General features: G+C 36.3%; 1 protein-coding gene across 1 annotated transcript in view; it reads right to left on the reverse strand.

The window, feature by feature from the left end:
* Window positions 1-21,881, reverse strand: part of NALCN (sodium leak channel, non-selective) — a 514,200-nt gene that overhangs the window by 422,357 nt on the left and 69,962 nt on the right. The window contains exons 4-6 of the mRNA XM_007501336.2: window positions 21,660-21,743; window positions 19,097-19,236; window positions 18,870-18,998 (exon numbers count right to left, since the gene is read on the reverse strand). Of these exons, the coding sequence (XP_007501398.1) occupies window positions 18,870-18,998; window positions 19,097-19,236; window positions 21,660-21,743 (353 nt within the window). The remainder of the gene's footprint in view (window positions 1-18,869; window positions 18,999-19,096; window positions 19,237-21,659; window positions 21,744-21,881) is intronic.

Raw genomic sequence — 21,881 nt, forward strand, 5'->3', positions numbered from 1 at the left:
ATACAGCTCCTAAGTGGTAGAACTAATTCAAATAACCTAATTCATTTCATTATCATATTACCGAAATAGAAAAAATAGGACAGAAAGGTATCATAGGATAAAAGCTATTGGGTCAGAAGGAATTTTAGAGGTTATCTCCTCATTTTATGAGATTAGGAAGAATAAATTAGTAACTTGTCCAGCATACTAAAGGTAACAAACATCTGAGATGGGATTAGAACTCAGACTCTCTGACCTGTCTTTCATTATACCACAGTCTGAAAGTCTGACTACAAAAATGTCATCCTAAGTCATTTTTTTCCTCTTGTTTAAAGGAGATATAAAAAAGGTCACATTGAATATTAGGTTGTTTATTTGAAAAGTAAATTCTCTTTATCAATTATATAAAAATTTTACCCTAGGTCTAATGGCTGGGGAATTCCAGCAAAAATGGTTGAATTGTTATTTTTTTTTTAGTATTTTATTTTTTGATCAATTAAATGAAATAAATTTCTATACAGGTTTTCCTAATTATATGATGGAACTTATCTCCCTCCCTCTCTTCTTGTCCCCCTCCCAGTGCTGGCTAGCAATTCAATCTTGATTATACATGTATTGTCATGCAAAATATATTTCCATATTGTTCATTTTATTGAGTAATCTTGTAAAACACATATCCCAAAATATAAACCCAAATAAAAAATTGAATAATTGTATGTTTTCATCTGCATTCCTACATTAACATTTCTTTCTGGGGAGGTAGATAGCATTCTTTGTAATAAGTCCCTGAGAACTGTCTTGGATCATTGCATTGCCGATGATAGCTATGTCTAGCACAGTTAATCACTTCACAATATTACAATGTTTTCCTGCTTCTGCTTATTTCACTCTGCATCACTTTACATAGGTCTTCCCAGTTCCTTTCAAAATCATCATATTCGTCATTTCTTATAGCATAATGGTATTCCATTACCTTCATATGCCATAATTTGTTTAGCCATTCCCCAATTGTGGGACATCCTTTCAATTTGTAATTCTTTGCCAACACAAAAGAGCATATATATATATATATATATATATATATATATATATATATTTTTTTTTTTTGTGCCAGTAGGTCCTTTCCCCCTTTTTTTTTTGATCTCTCAAAGATATTAGACCCACTAGTGGCATTACTGGATGAAAGGATCTGCATTGTTTTATAGCCCTTTGAGCATCACCGCTCCACCAGCAATGCATTAGTGCCCCAATTTTGCCACATCCCCTTCAATATGGATCATTTTCCTTTACTGTCCTCTGAAGTGCCCTATAACTCTTTTCCTACAACTACTTCACTAAAAACATAGAAAGAGCACTACAGTGAGTTAGGACATGGAAATACAAGGAAAAATCACAAGGAGTCATTTTTCCATCTTAGCTCAGCACAGGAGGACAGATCATGTTCTGTGGGACCAGAGGAAAGGCTCTAGTCAAGAAGGCAGTGCATAGAGCCTGAGGCCATGGACCTGAAAGTATGTGCTACAACTATGGCATACAGTGATGCCATACCAGCAGAAAAGCACCTAATGGAGTTATGCAGGGAATAGAAGCAGGAACCCACTAGTAACAGCATGACTTTGACCCCAGAGCTGAACTGGAGATCTAAAGTGGACCAAGGAATAGACCTGAGCCTAGGGGTAGTCAGGCACCTAAGGGAAGAAGCTGTCATTGACCTGAGGCTACCACTGGGCAATAAACTGCAACAGACATGAGCATTATTTGTGTGGCTCAGATTCAGGGGCAGCATCTCATATTGCACTCCCAGCCCAGTCAGACATCTGTGGCTGAGAAACAAGGGCATAAAATACAGGTCAAGGGGAGTCTGAAGCTATTGTTATCATTATTTTGCTTTGGACCTGCAGAGCTTTCCAGCCTCCCACTAAAAGCAACCAGAGCTAACAACTATCTGGTAGAGTTAAAGCTTATAGTTATTTTACCTGGGCTCAAACTTGAGTCAGGGACTTACAAAGGGTAGACCAGAAGGACAGCAATTAGACTTTGCATGGGTCATAAAGCTTAGGGTACAATGATAGTTTGTAGATTTGGGGTCTCAGTTACTCTGTCTCCAAGATCCTTGAAGAACACAATATCCAATAACCAGACAAGGCAGAAGCAGGACTCCAGAGAATACAAATAAAAAACAAATAAAGCCCAGACATTCTTTCTGGCAATGTACAGCAGCTGGCCCTAACAGAGTGATTAACTGCAAAATAGGGCTAAAAGAATGAACAAAGAAAAAAAGACACCAGCCATCAAGTGCTATTTTGGCATAAGGAACACCTAAGATACAAACTCCAAAAAAGAAAATGACTCCAAAACATTAACTTGCAATGCCTCAAAGAAATACAGATTGGCCACAAGATCAAGGAGAATTTCTTGAATAAACAAAGCAAAAAGTATGCAAAGAATATTTTAATTAAATAAGGACAAAGGAAGAAAGAAAAGAAAACAAAATGAGAATTATGTAGGAAAAACTTAGAATTAATAGCTTAGTACAAGAGGTATGAAACCATGTCCAACTAACAGATTCCTAGAGAATTAAAATGAACCAAAAATAAAAGTTAATGACTCCATAAGAAAACTAATTTTATCAAAATGAAATTAAACTAATGGAAAAAAAGAAGAAAACATAAGGCATCTCTAATCAGAAGCAAATAACCATGAAAAGTGATCAAGTAGAGGTAATTTAAGAATCACTGTACTACCTGGAAGCTATGACTTACACACTTCCCCCTCAAAAAATAGGGTCTGCACATCTTATTTTGAGAAATCATGAAATAAAACTGGTCAGATCATTAGAACCAGACAGAAAAAAGACAAAAGAAGCATATACCAATTACCTCTTAAAAAGAACTCCAGAATTGAAAGTCCTAGGAATTCCTTGGCCAAAATCCAAAGTTTTAAAATAAAAGTTTATGCAAGACTTAGAAACCACCAATCTTTACATCAGGTAGCCAGGTGACTTGGGCGATAAACTACTCAGATTGGAGTCAGAAAGATCTGAATTTAAATCCAACCTCAGACACTTATGAGCTATATGACTGGGCAAGTCACTTAACCCTATTTCCCACAGTTTCCTCACCTATAAAATGAGCTAGAGATGGAAATGGCAAACCAGTCTAGTATCTTTGTAAAAGAAAATCCCAAATGCAATAAAAAAAGAGTTAGATGTGACTGAACAACCACAATGAAGACTCTTTAGAATAGAGCAGAGAGCTTGTAAAACAATATTTCAAAAGGTAAAAGATATAGCTATATAGCCAAAAATAACTTACCAAATGTAACTGAATATTACACAGAGGGAAAATGGTCATTTATTGAAATGGAAGACTTCCAATCATTTCTGATAAAAAAACTCAGAGTTGAATAACTCTGTCAGTAAGCTTTGTCTATAAACATGAGAGTCAATAGGAATATAAAATGATAAATATGAGTGAGCAATAGGATTTATAATCTAGGAAAATTTTACATAGAAAAGTAGAATCTTATAAACTGTGTCCTTTCAGAATCCTACTGTCTCAAGGCCATAGAAGGAGTTAAGGTAGAGGGTCTGTTTTGAACATCTTAAAAGAAGAAAGCAGAAGTGGACAGGTTAAGTAGAAAGGCAAAGAGATGGAAGGTCCTGGGATCAAATCTGCCATCAGACACTTCCTAGCCATATGACCTTGTACAAATCCAATTTCCTAGCCTTTCCTGCTCTTCTGCCATGTAAATGGTGTTTAATATCAGTTCTCAGACAGAAGTTAAGGGTTAAAAAAAGAAGAAAGGAGAGGAAGAGGACATACTAGTGAAAGAAGAAGGACAAAATCTGGCAGAATTTACCACTGGAGTATGCTGGTAGAAGACTACAAACAAGGATGAAGGGAAGGAGCAAACAAGAAGCAATTAAATCTCACTTTTATTTAACATGATCAAAGAAGGGTAGAATACATGTACAGAGTTATGTGGAGAAATGGATTTTACTAAACAGGAAATTGATATGGGAAAGATGGAGAGGGGAAGAATAAAATACAAAAAAAAAATAAACTAACTTTATAGGGTGGGCCTTGGAAGAGGAATATAAAAAAGAAGAAAAAAAGAAGAAAAACCTGCAAGAAAAAATAAAAGAGGTACAGGGCAATGCAAACATTCTGAATCAAACATAGAGAACTGATACTGACAACACTCCTTTCTTTACACCACTATCTTCTTCTTTGTAAAGCTTTAGGGAAGACTTTTCTTTAGTTCCCAAATCATAATCTTGCTAATGCTATGTTAAAAGTTTCTTTTTAAATGAATTTTTTTAACAAAAAAGGAGTTAAGGAGCAAAGAGAGGGGGGAAATATAAATTATTAGGATGAAGGGAAACACAATTGATGATTGTAGTTGTGAATGGACTCAACTGACTCATAAAATGGAAGAGAATAGCAGAAAGGATTAAAAAGAAGAATCAAACAATAAGTTGTACAACAGAAACATAAAGCTTCAAACATAGTTAAATAAGATGTTGGACCAAAACTATTAAGTTAAATAAAAAGAGCAGGGGTAGCAGAAATGATTTCAGAGAAGGTGCCAGTCAAAATAGAAAATTAGATTTTAAAAGAAACTACATTATGGGGGCAGCTGGGTAGCTCAGTGGATTGAGAGCTAGGCTTAGAGACGGGAGGTCCTAGGTTCAAATCTGACCTCAGCCACTTCCCATCTGTGTGACCCTGGGCAAGTCACTTGACCTCCATTGCCTAGCCCTTATCACTCTTCTGCCTTGGAGCCAATACACAGTATTGACTCCAAGACAGAAGGTAAGGGTTTCAAAAAAAAAAAAAAAGAAACTACACTATGAAGTGAAAAGTATCATAGACAATGATTATGTGAATTCTTAACAAATATGCTCCAAGTGGCATAGCAGCTAAAAACCTAAAAGTTAACTGAGTTAAAGGGAGAAATGGTCTATAGAACTTCATGTATTATTTTTTAGGCTTAGTCAAATTCAATCAAAAAGTGAAAAAAAGAAAGAAACACATGCATAGAACTTAAGAAAAGTAGGATACAATAGCCTTCTTATCTTTGTATGGCACCTTTATTAAAAACTTGTTATTCATTTTACATTAAAAACTATCAAATTGAAAAATATTAAACTGATTTTTAAAGACCACAGTAAAATAAAAATTATATTCAACAAATCTGGCATTGAAGAAAGGATTAAACATTGATTTAAAAATTAATAATAAACCCCCAAAACTTAAGGTTAAAAAAGTCATATAAAAATAAAATGTCATTAATGGCAATAAGAAGAATGAATATATACCAGAAATATCAATGCACTATTATTGAAGCTGCAAGTTGGTCCAGCCATTCTGGAAAAAGCACTTCTGGAACGCAATTTGGCTTTATGCCTCCAAAGCCTCTAAACCACAAATATCTTCAACTTAATACCACTACTGTGCAAACGATCCAAAGAGATCAATGAAAGAGGAAAAAAAGATTTATACTAACAGAAATATTTATGTCACTTCTTTCTTGTACTGGCGAAAAGCTGAAAAATAAGAGCATCTATGAGGTGGGGAATGGTTGAGGATTATGCAAATGAATATACTGGAATACTATGGTTCTGTAAGAAACAATGAAAACGAATGCTTCAGAGAAATCTGGAAAGATGTATGAACTGATACCAAATGAAGTGAGCAGAACCAGATGACACAGTTTCTAGGAAAACTTTGTAAAGCCAAATTACTTGGATAGACCCACTGATAAACTTGATGACCCATTACCATTCCAGAGGATTCACGATGAAGCCTTCTATCCCTTTCCTGACAGAGGTAGCCATTTATTGATTTTTTTTTACTACTTTTGTCACAAAGACATTTTTCTTTGTTAATGTGAGGTGGAAGGAAAAGATTTTTGCTCATTTAAAAAAGTAAGGAAATGGGAGAGGCCTTTTATATATAATATAGTTTAGAAGATCAAAAAACATACTCCTGGAAATGAGGGACACTTTGGGGTACTGGAGCCTGCTTGAACCCACTTGTGAGAGTTGATTGTTCATTTTGTGGTCTGGTTATTAAATACAGCCAGTGCTCAGTTCACTCAGCTTCTACACTAGCAATAATATGTTTCTTTAAAAGAACTACTATCAACCAGGGCAGACTGTATTTTCAATATCTTATTATTTTGGATGATTATTGTTCAAAAACAAATTCAAATGCCTCTTGTTCTGATGATGCTAATATAGTGCTGGGGAGAAACTGTGGAATAGCCACACAATTGTTAGGAAATGTTTCTAAACTCATCATTTGGCTCTGTTTAATTCAATGGTATCAAAATCAAATATGAGGAGGTGTCCATAGTCCAAATATTGACTTAGAAAATCACAAATTAAAATTTTCTTTCTTGTATTACTTCCTAATGGGGAAAAGAAGATCCAAGGCTTGGCCCCTTTCCCAATAAAAGCCAGTTCCACAATGAACATATGTAGTGGCTAGCAAAGAAACCCATTTATTCAAATCAATAGCAAAGTAGAAAAAGTAAACATGGGAAAATATATATCAAATAAGATTGAGTGAGGGAGCTATACCATTGGGAGTGAAGTTCCAGATCAGCTAAAAGAGAGAGCCCCGGATCTTATCCAAGTGGTAATTTCCCCATGGTTTCTAGTGTAACAAATTGGACAAAAGGGCATAATGGAAACTGCTAGCTCCTCTCATGTAAGCTTCTTCCCAGAGGCTTATTCTCCCCCTATCAGTTTGGCATTGACCATCTTCTCTCTTGAAATGGAAGCCAGAAGCACCTAAAACAACTATAGAGCCTGAATAAACTAAAGGGACCTAAAATCGGCGAGGAGACTAAAGAGAGACTGGAGAGATTTAAGAGCCCTGAATAGAAAGCCTTTATTCTACTCTCAATAATTCTGTTCCACTACTCATGCAGGCTCAAGGCATGGATTTCCATTAGTGAGGAGAGATTCCTATACTGACAGACCTCTGGGTCTAGATTTATACTGAGAAAAATCATAATTTTGTAGGAATAACATTTTTTTCTAATATATTTTTAATGAAAATGGACCATTTCATTTACTCTTAAGCCAGATCAGTGAATTATTAAAATTTTCCTATTTTATAAAATCCATGAAAAATTGCTTAAGCTAGTATTTGATTTCAAAAGTCTTGTAAATATCTGAAAGGTTCCAGATGTTTTCAATAGCCAGTTGAGAAATTTAAGAACTATTTTTAAAATCATTTTTGAACAAAATTTCTGACAATGTGGTAACACATTTTCTGGCTAAAAACCCGAAAAGGGGAAAAGTTATTTCTATCTATGTGGCTTTCAGTCTCTCTGTTGTTTCTTTATCCCATGTGTACTTCTTGGCAACATTCACAGAAAATATTTCTAATATCAACTGAAATATGAAGAGAATACTCCCCACTCTCCTCATGCATTTTTTCTCACAAAATAAAATTAAAGAGATCAGTCTGACAAAGGATTGTTAGGAAATGTATTAAAATGTTATATATGCAAAGGACTATAAATTTCCTTAAACAATAATGCAATAAGATATAAAAGTCTGATAATAACCAGAGAATGACAGAAAAGTTGTTAAAAAGAGAATCTTTCCAGCACCATAAAAGGAACAGTTAGAATACAAATTCAAACATGTCATTCTTTACTTTATTTCCTTTATGAAATTTTTCTGGAAAAGCAATATATGTCTTCTTTCACAATGTGATGAACACAGATAAATGTAGTATGTGATAATATATGTACGATCAATATCATATTACCTGCCTTCTTGGGGAGGGGGACAGTGGTGGAAGGAAGATAATGAACATGGATTACAAAATATCAGAAAAAAAATTTAATTGTATTGGCATGTAACCTGGAAAAAATAAAATTTATTAAAAATTTAAAAGATTATTTTATAGTTGAAAAGCCAAAAATATTACCTCACAGCTGAGTTAAAAGAACAAGCCTGATATGTAACAATAATGATAATAATAAATATTACCATAACACTTTAAGATTCACAAAGCAGTTTCCAATTATTATCTCATTTGATCCTTACAACACTTGGAGGTAAATGATATTCTCCCCATTTTATAGAAGAAACTGAGACAGACACCATCACACAGCTATTAAAAGTTTGAGGCAGGATTTTAACTCACATCCTCTGCCAAGTTACCACCTGTATGATATATTATTGTTATCATCCAAGATGCAGGTTGTTTCACTCGTAAAGTAATTTTTTTGTTTATTTTTTTGTCCTTGTATCCCCAAACCCAGTGGAGTGCCTGGCACCTACTAATTACTATATAAATATTTGCTAAGAGCTTGCTTGATTAATGGTTGCTCATCTTTCTGTAAAATAAAAGGGTTAGAGTAAATCCTCTGCATGGTTTCTTCCAATGATAAATATATGATCTGGGAGTTTAAGGAATTTCTAATGACACTGAATTCCCTAAAACAAATACTTAATATCTGTCAAGATGTGTCAAATTCTGGGCCCGTGATTCTTTCCCAGATTCTTCTTGCTTTAATCACATAATGATACAGATGGTCAGTTGGTCTCCAGAGATTACACGTGGGATCAGCTCTGGGCAGTTATTCCAGCCAACACAGCAGTTCCCTATCTTTGACACAATGGTGAGATACTGAGACCAGACAAGATGAGATTGATAGGGATACGAAGAGCCTAGAAACCTCAAAAGAATTTCTGAATTTTTTATAGAAAAACAGTATTCCTCATGATTTTTAAGTTCTCCTTTAGAGGATAGAAAATAACTCTTACATGCTATTCTTAATGTATGAACTATAGACTTCCAAGCTAAGATGCCTGCAGTGTAGAAGGAACTTCATGATCGTTCCTACTACCGGTCACAACAAAGCATCTCAGAAGGACAAAAATCAAAATCATACAAAGAAAGGGGCTCCTCTGTAGGGCGCAGCCTTGAAGGTAGGCAGGTTTGGGCATTTCCATACTATAAGGGGGTAAAGTTACATCTACCAAAGGCAAGCTGATCACCCACACACACACCACTTATCACACCTGAGTCAGAGGAAAGGCCGGGGAAATCTCTAAAATCTGGGGGGATGGCTGAGTGCACCACAGTCTTACTCCTGAAGACAATGAAAAGCCTTGGCAGAAAGACTTGGGACCCATGGAGCCCAGGAGCAGAGATAGCATAGAGACAAGCTGCCCACAGCAGACACTGTGGAGACTTGAAAAATAACCTCAGAGCAAAAACCACTCTGCATGTACTGCCTACCCTCCTCACTCAGACTTTGGGCTGAAAAGGGAAGATAAAACTAGCACAGCAATGGCCACCAACACCTAAAAACTGCAATCCCCAAATACCAATAAAAAGTAAGATAAAACAGAGAAAGCCTCTGACATTGAATAACCTCTATGGACAAAAGGAGCAGAGATTGGAGGGGACAGCAAAGTGACAAATGAGCAAAGACATCCAAACTGTCCAAAAAATGGAATGATCTCAAGGAATTCAAATTGGAGTTCAAGAACCAAGTAAGAAAGATAGAGGAACAATGGGAATAAACCTAGGAGAAAGAGATGCAAGTAATTCAAAAGAAAAATAACAGTTTAAAAGACAAAATCACCTACTTGGAAAAAGAGGCAGAGAAATCACATGAAATAATAAGCAAATTGGAGAATTTTCTGGAAGCCATGAAAAATAGATTAAACCAAATTGAAAAGGAAAATAAAAAGATCATAACTGAAAACCAGTATTTAAAGACTATTGGGCAAGTAGAAGTTAATGATCTCACAAGAGAGCAAGAATTAATAAAGCAAAGTCAAAAGAATGACAAAATAGAAGGAAACATGAAATATCTCATTGAAAAGATGAAGGACATGGAAAACAGGTCCAGGAGAGACAATTTGAAAATCAATGGTCTACCTGAAAATCTATGAAAAAACAGAAGCCTTAACCTCATATTTCAAGAAATTGTCAAATAAGATTGCTCTGATATTCTTGAACGAGAGGACAAAATAGACATTTAAAAAGATCATAGATCACCCTAAATATTAAATCTTCAAAATACAATGCCCAGAAATGTAATTGCCAAATTCAAAAGGTTATAAGCTTAGGGAAAAAAATTACAAAAAGCCAGAAAGAGACAATTCAGATATCAAGGAGTCCAAGTCAGGATTACACAGGATATGGCAGTTTCCAAGCTAAAGGACTGCAAGACTTGGAATATGATATTCAGAAAGGCAAGAGAATTGGATCTACAACTAAGAATCACCTAGCCATCAAAACTGACTACATACTTTCAGGGGAAAGTATGGGCATTTAACAAAACATAAGATTTCTAAGCATTCCTAAAGAAAAGACCAGAACAAAACAAAAAATTTGATGTTCAAATACAAAATTTAAGAGAAACAGGAAAAGGTAAACAAGAAGGGGCTGGGGTAAGAGAGTGGTTGAGGAGGCGGAGTCAAGATGGCAGCCTAGAAGGAGCAGAATTTCAGATCTCTGAAAACCCTTCCTTACAGATCACAAACTGAATGCTCCTAAGGGACTGAAAACCAAACTTAACAACAAGACAGAGCCAAGGAACCCTCCTGCTGGACTTAATTCAAAAGGTACGCCCCCAAAAAGCCAGAATCTGAGAACACTCGGGTTTAAGAGGAAGACAGAAGGAAGGTCCCAGGACCCATCCCCCCTCCCACCCAGAGTGCTGAGATTCTAGCAGCAGTGGGAACTTCTGAGTGGGCAAAAGTGCTGGCCTGAAGGGCAAAGCTTGAGAGCAGGGCTGGCCAAGTTCAGAGTGTCCAACACAGACGGTGGGGAAGGAGCTAGAGAGAGAGCATGGAGCTGTCAGCCTGGACAGAGCTTTGGAGATCCTCCATATTTACTCCAGCCTTCCAGGAAGTTTAGGACTCAGAGCACACCCAGCCCAACTAATCTGAACTTAATCCCATCAAAAGTCTCCAGAACTCAGGGAAGCCCAGGCTCCCCACCAATTCTCATTGACTGCTGGACGTTAAGACAATCAAAAGCCTCCAGAGGACAGGGAAGCTCAAACCCCCAACAACCCTCCCCCAGAGACTACACCAAGAGATCTTGTGTTAAAGCTCTAAGAGGGGAGACTGATAGAAGCCCACAAAACCAAAAAAATGAGAGGAACAAGAGCACAGACAAATACGGGGAGTAAAGAAGGGGTGAATTTGAGCAAACAACAGAAAAAGAAGAAAGAAACTACAATAGACAGCTTCTACTCAGCAAATGGAACAGAGGGGGAGAGATCAGCAAACAATAAATCAGAAATCCCAGTGAATTGGATACAGGTTGTAGAAGAACTAAAAATACAACTATGAGAGACTGAAGACAATTGGGAAAAGAACTTAAAAATTAAGATAAGTCATCTGGAAACAGAGGCACTTGAACTAAAACGAGAAAATAGTGTCTTGAAAGCCAAAATCAACCAGCTGGAAAATGAGGCAAAGGAGATAAAAGATGAGGCAAAGGAGAAGAAAGACGAGGTAAAGAGAATAAAAGACGATCTTCAAAGAAAATCAGACCAGAAGGAAAAGGAAGACCAAAGAGCCAGAGATAAAATCCAATCTTTAAGAACCAGAATACAACAACTAGAATTAAGTGACCTCACAAGGCAGCAGGACATTATAAATCAAAACAAAAAGAATGAAAAAATTGAGGAAAATGTGAAGCATCTCATTCACAAAACAGACGATTTAGAAAATATTTCAAGAAGAGAAAATTTAAGAATCATTGGACTACCAGAAGATCACAACAAAAGAAAAAGCCTGGACATACTAATAGAGGAAATTATTCAGGAAAACTGTCCTGATATCCTAGAAAAAGAGGGGAAAGTGGAGATTGAAATAATCCACAGATCATTCTTTGTATTTAATCCCCAATTTACAACACCAAGAAATGTTATAGCCAAATTCAAAAACTATCAGACCAAAGAAAAGATATTACAAGCTGCCAAGAAGTCATTCAGATACCAAGGAACCACAGTGAGGATAACTCAGGATCTGGCTGCATCCACACTGAAAAAAAAGAAAGGCATGGAATACGATATTCCGGAAAGCAGGGGAACTAGGTCTACAACCAAGAATAAAATACCCATCAAAACTGATTATATTCTTACAGGGGAAAGTATGGTCATTCAACACAATAGAAGAATTCCAAGCATTCATAAAGAAAAGACCAGACCTGAACAGAAAATTTGATATCCAAGCACAGAACTCAAGAGAATCATCAAAAGGTAATTAAAAAAAGAGGGGAGGGGGAACAAAACAAAACAACAACACATTTTTTTAAGAGAATCAATTTGTTAAAATGATATGTATCCCTATAAGAAAAGAGGTCATTGGTAACTCTTAAAAACTGTTGCTATCACCTGGGCAGCTAGAAGAATTACACTTAAAGGGAACAGTGACAAATTGTATAGGATGAAAGGACAAGACATAAATAGGTATATAGATATATGTATGCATAAATACATATATGTGTGTGTGTGTATACAACCAGAGGTAAAAAAAGAGGTTAATACTAAAACAAATGGGAAAAGAAACAAATGGGGGTAAATTTATATGTCACAAAGAAGCTCATGGCGGGAGAGGGGAGAACATTGATACACTGAAAGGGTAAGGAGTTTGGATATAGGAAATACTCAACTCTTATGTGCTTTGAAACTGACCCAAAGAGGGGAGAACAATCCAATCCATTGGGGAAAAGAATAAATTTGCACCCTATAGGGGAGTAGAAGGGTAAAAAACAGACTGGTGGGGAGGGAAGCAGTACAAGGGAGGGAGAAGGTGGGGGCAATTTTAAAAAGACTACAAGGGAAAACAAGGGAGGGAATAAGAAGGGAGGGGGTAGAAAGGGAAGTAAAATAAGGGGGGGGGGATTGGTGTAGAAGGAAATAGAGAAAGAAGAAAAGACAGGACCAGGGGTAGAAATCTAAATGCTGGGAAATACACAGCTAGTAATCATAACTCTGAATGTGAATGGAAAGAACTCACCCATAAAATGCAAGCAAATAGCAAAGTGGATTGGAATCCAAAACCCTACCATATGCTGTCTACTAGAAACACACATGAGGAAGGTAGATACTCATAGGGTGAAAGTAAGAGGATGGAGCCAAATCTATTGGGCATCAACTGATAAAAAGAAGGCAGGAGTAGCAATAATGATATCTGACAAAGCCAAAGTAAAAATAAATCTAGTTAAAAGAGATAGGGAAGTTAATTACATCCTGATAAAAGGCAGTATAGACAATGAGGAAATATCTGTACTCAATATGTATGCACCAAATGGCATAGCATCCAAATTTCTAAAGGAGAAACTAGAGGAGCTCAAGGATGAAATAGTAAAAAAACTATACTAGTGGGAGATCTGAACCTTCCTCTATCTGAACTAGATAAATCAAACCAAAAAATAAATAAGAAAGATGTGAGAGAAGCAAATGAAATCTTGGAAAATTTGGACAAAAAGGAATACAAATTTTCAGCATCACATGGTGCATTCACAAAAATTGACCATGTGCAGATTGCCTTAAAAGAGAGCATGCTCAGTATTGCACATGGCTGGGAAGGCCTCTGACCCTTAACCCCAGCTTCCCCCAGGTTAGGCGGGAAAACAGGTTTCTTTGTTCTCGCCTGGTTAAGAGAAACCACACCTATGCCTTGTCATTAACCAATGAGGGTCATCCCTATGTACTGTGTATCAAAGGGTATATGTAGCCCAGCAAGCTCCGCCTCTCTCTCTCTCTCTCTCTCTCTCTCTCTCTCTCTCTCTCTCTCTCTCTCTCTCTCTCTCTCTCTCTCTCTCTCTCTTTCAGGCTAGCTGATGGCTGTCCTGGCAGCCATCTTTCTCTATCACCTCTCTGACCTATGTGGTATTAAATGTGGATCTCTGGACTGGTAAAAGCCTTCGGAAGGGTCCTTTGATCAGAGCTTAGCTGTGGCTCATGGAAAATTAATAAAGACTCATTCTGGCCACCTCATATCTCTATTTCGACTCCGTCATCCCCCTCGTGGTATCTAAAACTTCTATCCTGTCTCTATCTTCCTACCTTAAAGCTTCTCTCCCCTCTGAGGAAGCTTTAGATCCTCAGCAAGCTCGGTTGCCCAGCAAAATTCATCAAACTGATCCAGCTCTTTCATGTCGACATGACAGGGGAAGTTCTATCTGGTGGAGAGACTTCCAATTGCTTCAACATCTCCAATGGCGTGAAACAAGGCTGTGTTCTCACTCCAGTACTATTCAACCTATTTTTCACCCAAGTATTACGACATGCTGTGATGGATCTAAATCTGGGCGCCTACATCAAATACCGACTAGATGGCTCACTATTTGACCTTTGCCTCCTGACTGCAAAAACAAAGACAACAGAGAGACTCATCCTGGAAGCTCTCTTCGCAGATGACTGTGCTCTCATGGCCCACCAAGAAAATCATCTCCAAACCATTGTGGACAGGTTCTCCACCACAACAAAACTGTTTGGCCTGACTACCAGCCTCAGCAAAACAGAGGTGCTGTTCCAACCTGCACCAGGGAGGCCAACGAACCAGCCGTGCATTACAATCGATGGCACGCAGCTTTCTAACGTCAACACTTTCAAGTACCTGGTCAGCACCATCGCCAATGATGGGTCTCTAGACCACGAGATCAATGCCAGGATCCAAAAGGCCAGCCAGGCACTCGGGCGGCTGCGCTGCAAAGTCCTCCAACACAGAGGTGTAAGCACTGCGACGAAGCTCAAAGTGTACAACGCAGTGGTCCTCAGCTCGTTCCTGTACGGTTGTGAGACACGGACACTGTACCGGAAGCACATGAAACAGCTGGAGCAATTCCACCAACGCTTCCTCTGGTCAATCATGAGGATCCGATGGCAGGACCGAATCACCAACCAGGAAGTCCCCGACAGAGGCAACTCCACCAGCATCGAAGTCCTGGTCCTCAGAACCCAGCTACGATGGTCTGGACACGTCATCCGCATGGACCCACAGAGAATACCAAGACAGGTATTCTATGGTGAACTGTCAGCTGGACTCAGGAAACAAGGTCGACCAAAGAAAAGATTCAAGGATCAGCTAAAGTCCAACTTGAAGTGGGCTGGCATGACACCAAAGCAACTAGAGCTAGCTGCCTCTGACAGAAGCAGCTGGCGAGCCCACATTCACCATGCCACCACCTTTGAAGATGAGCGACGTGATGTCTTGCTGCTGCGCGTGAACGCCGACACCAGGCCACACCCGCACAACAACTGGCGTCCCAGGCCCCATGTGCCACAGACTCTGCGCCTCAGCCTTTGGACTCCAAAGCCACACGAGGGTACACCGTAGATGAAACTGCACAAAGACAATCGTCATTCTCGGACACTGAGAGACTACCACTACTATAGACACTAGCAATAGCAATTAGAGAAGAAAAAGAAATTGAAGGTATTAAAATTGGCAATGAGGAGACCAAGCTGTCACTTTTTGCGGAAGATATGATGATTTACATAAAGAATCCTAGGGAATCAACCAAAAAGCTAATTGAAATAATCAACAACTTTAGCAAAGTTGCAGGATACAAAATAAACCCGCATAAGTCATCAGCATTTATATATATTTCCAACAGAGCTCAGCAGGAAGAATTAGAAAGAGAAATCCCATTCAAAATCATGTTAGACAAAATAAAATACTTAGGAATCTATCTGCATAGACAAACACAGGAACTATATGAACACAACTACAAAACACTCTCCACACAACTAAAACTAGATTTAAACAACTGGAAAAACATTGATTGCTCATGGGTGGGACGAGCTAACATAATAAAAATGACCATCCTACCCAAACTTATTGATCTATTTAGTGCCATACCCATGGAACTCCCAAAAAACTTTTTTTACTGAATTAGAGAAAACCATAACAAAGTTCATTTGGAAGAACAAAGGATCAATGATATCCAGGGAAATAATGAAAAAAAAAACAAAAGAAGGGGGCCTTGCAGTCCCAGATCTCAAACTATACTATAAAGCAGCGGTCATCAAAACAATTTGGTACTGGCTAAGAGACAGAAAGGAGGATCAGTGGAATAGACTTGGGGCAAGTGACCTCAGTAAGACAGTCTATGACAAACTAAACACTAAACAGGGCTAAGAACATTCCCATGTACACAGTATATTTATAGCTGTATTTTCTGTGGTAGCAACGAATTGGAAATAAATTAGTTATAGATGTCCATATAACACACATATATGTTATAAAGGTTTGCACTGAAATTTTAACCTGTGGCTCATTGTCCTCAGACATTTCCTAGCTTTGTGTCCCATGGCAAGTCACTTGATCCGAATTGCCTAGCTCTTACTGTGGTCTGCCTTGGAACTCTTAGTTGTATTGATTCTAAGTCAGAAGTTAAGGGTTTTTTTTGTTGTTTTTTGTTTTGTTTTTGTTTTTTTAATATTGGCCTCTCATGAGCCAGTTTGGGTTTGCTCATCTGGTACACTCCTGCCTCTTTTGCAAAGGAGGAAATTTGGTGGACCAAATTACACATATTTTCATACCTTTCTTGACAAGATTAGTTTACTTAATTTCTTTCTAATATTTCTATTTTTATGCATTTAAAAAATGATTTGTCTTTTGGAATGGGTCTCTGGAAGGGGATGTGGGATGAATATTAAGGAAAAGCTTTAATGATAGAAAATATAAATGATATCAACAAAAAGTTATTTGGAAAAAAGAACCATACCTTAGGGAATCTCCGAGTTCCACCTAATTCTAAGACATCTTTTAAAAATATAATTAGGAACTGGCCAATTCACTTAATGGGATATACTTTATTCTTTCTGGGGGGTGATAAAGAGATCCCAAGGGAGTCTGTGGTCAGATTTCAAAAAGTCTATGAATTTGAAGGGGGAAACAATTATATCTTTATTTTCACTGAGCTCTGACTGAAATGTAGTATTTCCTTCAATTATGAATGTAAAAATTCTCTGCATATTGCCAATCTAAAATGTAAAGCTTTGAAAAGCCGGTTTTCAGTTGTAAGTGAGCCCAGAGAAGTTGCCACTTTATATAGTCATTAGCCTTTTTTGGTACTTGGCAACATATCTCATATTTAATGATTGCCCCATTTAAATTTATTTTCTGTAATTACTATGGAAGTATAGTATTCATGAAAATTTTCCCCATAATGATTTGACATAGGCATTAAAAGCAATAGGACAACTAGGTGGCTACAGTGGATAGAGAGCCCCATTTGAAGACAGGAAGTCTTAGGTTCAAATATGACCTTAGGCACTTTCTAGCTCTGTGACCTTGGACAAGTCACTTAACCCCAGTTGCTTAGTCATTACCAGTCTTCTGCTTTGGAAATGATATTTAGTATTGATTCTAAGACAGAAGATAAGAGGTTTTTTGTTTGTTTGTTTTTAAGTAATAGAGATTTAAGAAACTGAGGTAAGATTTAGTGTTTATTGTTTTATATGTGAACTTCCAAAGTATTGTTGATGGTTTTACACATTAATTGGGTTCTATAGCTCCCTTTGATTGAATTGTTGAACAGGTGAAATAAACAACTTTAGTAGAGAAAAGCCACTAAATTTCTTATCACATTGGATATTTATACACATAGTCAATGTCTAGTTTCTGCATTTTATTTCTCATTAATACAAATGGTTTTCCAAGTAATTCATACATTGGTGCTGTCATAGACATTTCATATTTTTTGACAGCAGAAGCTTACCTGGAAATTTAATAATTGGTAATCTTGTTTTATTTTATATTTTTCTTCCCAAATGCCATTTTGAAATAAAAATATAACTGCATTTCACAAAAGCAATAATGGTCTTAAGAAAAATGAAAACAGCCCTGTCAACTTTTCTGGCTTCAGAGATTATTTTTAGAATGAACATATGGTTTACTTACTTTTCTTGTTGTTAAATATAATCACTCTGGATTTTTTGTTTTGCCTGATTTTTTAAAAAGATGTATTTTTAAAAGCATGCATTGAATTAAAATTTTACAAACTGTCCCCTTCTTTTCTAGAGACATTAATGTAAACTGACAACTTTAGAATATACATAGGATACATTTTGTTCTATTATTAAATTATAAAAGTAATTATCCATAGCTATTTTCCCATCACATTCTTATTAAAGAACTTAATTTTTATTACTTATATTTGTCCTTCATCATATCTGTGATTTCTTCTATTTGGTGGAAATGATAAGAAAGCATAACAAAGCTTTTAGGGAGAAAAAAAATCACCCTAAAATCTGTGTAGAGACCTTTCTAATGTTATGGCCAAAGTGTTTTTCTGTTGTTAGATCATCTATCCACCATACTTGTACATATGTTCAACTGTATTTAAGCTGAGGCCCATTTGTATAAACTTCCCAAATGGAAAAAGGGCTGGATTAGTCTTGTTATTGAGAACAGAAAGAGAGATTAGTTTATTTGCTTTTTTGGTAAGTAATTGATGTTTTGACTAAACAAATTATTTTTCATCAAGTATGGTAGAAAATCATTCTTTTCTACTTCTAGACCATGCACTCAAATGAAGTTCTGGGTGAGACAGATTAGAGAGGACTACAGTGATTAAGCTTTCTCCACCGACCTCTATCTAAAGTCACAGGAAGCTAATTTCCCTCTATGCTTCACTCTCTTCCAAAGAGGAAATAAAGAATTATTCGCAGGGGTGATTGGGAGGCACTTTTTCTTCAAAAAAATTGACACTAACATTTCCAAGTAATTATAATAGGAACGATGAGGAAGAGAGGGATGATTAAACGACACAATGTAGATTAGAAATCTTTGTTTCAAGGAAACATTAACTCATTTGGAAATACCTTTTCTAATAAAGAATCTCAATTAAATCAATATTTATAAGGAAACTTACCCTGGTTGAGTATCAACCGTTACACAGTGATAGGTAAAAGTGCCAAACATTTGAACTCCTAAAATTCCATATAGAAGTAGAAAGAAAAGTAGGAAAATTGAAACACTCCAAATTTGTTCTCCTGAACGCCTAGAAAAATAAAAATGTAAAAATATATAAGATGGTAAGCTTCTGTACAAAGAACAATTCATTAAAAGATCATTTACATTATGGATTGCAAAACTTACTTTAAAATATTTGTTATCCTTGTTCTTGGTAGCTCAAATCGGAAATAAATACGGAATGCCCGGATCATAATAAGAGGCCTTGGGATTCTTAACATTCCCCAAGGTGACATTTGATCGACTATATCAGCAATTTCAAATACCTGTGAATATACAAGCATAGATTTTTTTGCAGATTTTCCCTCACTTATCATATTTATTTTTTTACACTCTTAAGAATTTCAGCATTGCAAGGAAATTCAGATGCTATTAATAAAATCTGTACCTAATTAGAAAACCTGTTTACACATGTCCCTCTGTAACCAGAAAACTAGCCTTCCCTAGAAGAAAAACAGTGAAGGGAAATCATTGTTCCCAAAGCATACCATTCCATTTTAGGGAAATGGAGTGGGAGGGAGAGTAAGTTCCAATTATTAGAATGTTTGGTAGGTTATTTTAAAAATATTTTATTTGAATATATCATCCTGAATTTATTTCAAAGTGAAATTGTTAAAGATGATTAAGTAATGTTCATTAAATATGGAAACTACCAAAGTTAAAATTATTTTTGTTTCATTACTCTGTATGATGACATATTTGTAAAACTAACTACCAATATACAACTATAATTACTTTAGGAAATCAATGAATAAGTATTGATAGAAATATGAATTATTTACAAAGACTTTTTATATTGCTTATCAGTGATGGTAAACCTTTTAGCATCACACTGCATATGAGCTCCCCACCTTAGGCCAGACAGAGGAGGGAAGAAGTTTTGCCACTGGGCTGCTGGGCAAGAGGGGCAGGTGATAATAAATATGTCCTCAGGTACACATGGAGAGGGCAGGAGAGCAGCCTCCTCTGGCATGCACATGTGCCATAGGTTTGCCAACACGGGCTTAGATCCTTACTAAAATAATGAGATTAATTTGAGGACTTCTAAATTTTTTTGAATCCATATAGAAGGAAATATAAATAGTGTAGAAAGGAGAGAACTGAAAACCCTAAAAGTAAAGATTTTAATTGTATCATTTAATCTAAGAAAAGAAGATAAAGATATGCTTCAACTATGCTATTTAATATTTTTATTCCAATAAGGGTAAGAAAAGATTATAATTCTATCAGAAGAAAACCATTTTAAATGTAAGGAAGACTGTCGAGTTGTGAAACACTCCAATGAACTAGTAAAAGAAATTGTCTATTCCAGGTCTATTTTTGAGGGGGAGGAAGGGTTGGGACTATGGGATTGAGGCATTAGCTGTTTTTATTTCATTGGTATTAGGAACTCAGAAAGGAAATACTCTCTACAATATTGCCAGCGGTTCTGCCACTTAAAAGTCTTTCCAATTATACCTGAGATAGTAAGAGGTTAAGTGATCTGCCCTAATGCATCATATAGGCTTAAAAGATCAGAAGTGCTACTTAAACCCAAGTTTTCCTAGATAATCAGTGAGTTAGTCGACAAGCATTTTTTGTGATCTTACCATGTGCCAAGCACTAGGAAAACAAAGCCCCTACTCTCAAGACACTCACATTCTAATGAAGGAAACTGCATGCAAATAACTCTATACTATGTACACATATATATTATATTATATAAATGTAAAGTAATCTCACTGAGAAGATGGTAGCAGTGGGTAATGAAGAGGAGAAGGGGATCCCTTCCATCAGAAATACCAGCTTTCCTATTCACTGTTAGGCTGCCTCTCCAGGTATATATTTAAAAAGACAACCACTTTAATTGTAGTCAATGTAAATCATGCTAGAATAAATTGTGATAAACTAGATTACCTACTGCTATTATTCAGAATAATTCATTCCTTTTGACTTTTTTAAATTGTATATCCCTCTAAATTTCTTAAAGAAGGAATCTAGTAAAGCCATTATTCTCAACCCTGATCCAATTATGTCTGTGGTGGTGAAAATGACTAAGACGTGTGTGAACTGTCTCCCACCAATCTTCGTCATTTATTACTCTATAACCCATAATTGGTACACAGCTTTCCTGTTTTGTTTGATTTAATCTAATTTGTGATGTTGGATGATGAGGTGAAGGGATAAAGTACAGTGTAATACGGAAAGAATAGACTGGCAAGCTAGGAGCTGAAATGACCTGAAGTCAAGTTCCTCCCGCAACAAATTCTGGTTATTAGATCTTGGGCAAGCCATTTAATTTTTCAGGGCTCCTAAGTAGCATTTTTTTTAAATAGCAGAAAAGTAACAGGTCTATATTGGTAGAATGCGCTTTTCTCCAAAAGATCCTACACTGATGAATTCACAAGCCTGGAACAAAATAATAATAATAATAATAGGGGTAAGCCACTTTGTCTTAAGACTTATTATAAATAATGTACAGATGGTATGCTAAAAAAACACACCAATTAAATAATGGACAAAGTGGGATAAATTTCTCACATATAATTTTCAAAAGAAAGGTAGTACTCACCAAATGGTATGCAATTAAATGTAATTGTGTATATTGAAAAATGTTCCCTTTTATACTTCTATTTAGATAATTTTGTTTAAGAATGGATAGAGTATATTGCTGAAAATGTGACTGTATAATTTAAAATTATTTAATTACCTGTAACACTAAAGACACCCAAAGGCAAAAGACCATAAATCCATCAAAAACACACCAGCGATCTTTCACGTATGAATTATCCCCCTAAAAAAGGAATTTTTCACAGCATTATTGTCAATTCAAATGAAAATGATGGTGAATCTCTAGAAAAGAAATATTTAAATGTCATATAACTTATTAAAGTAAAGCTAGATTTTAATATCCCTACTAAATAGACATTCA

Source organism: Monodelphis domestica, chromosome 8 (assembly GCF_027887165.1).
Source record: "Monodelphis domestica isolate mMonDom1 chromosome 8, mMonDom1.pri, whole genome shotgun sequence".
Lineage (NCBI taxonomy): Eukaryota > Metazoa > Chordata > Mammalia > Didelphimorphia > Didelphidae > Monodelphis > Monodelphis domestica.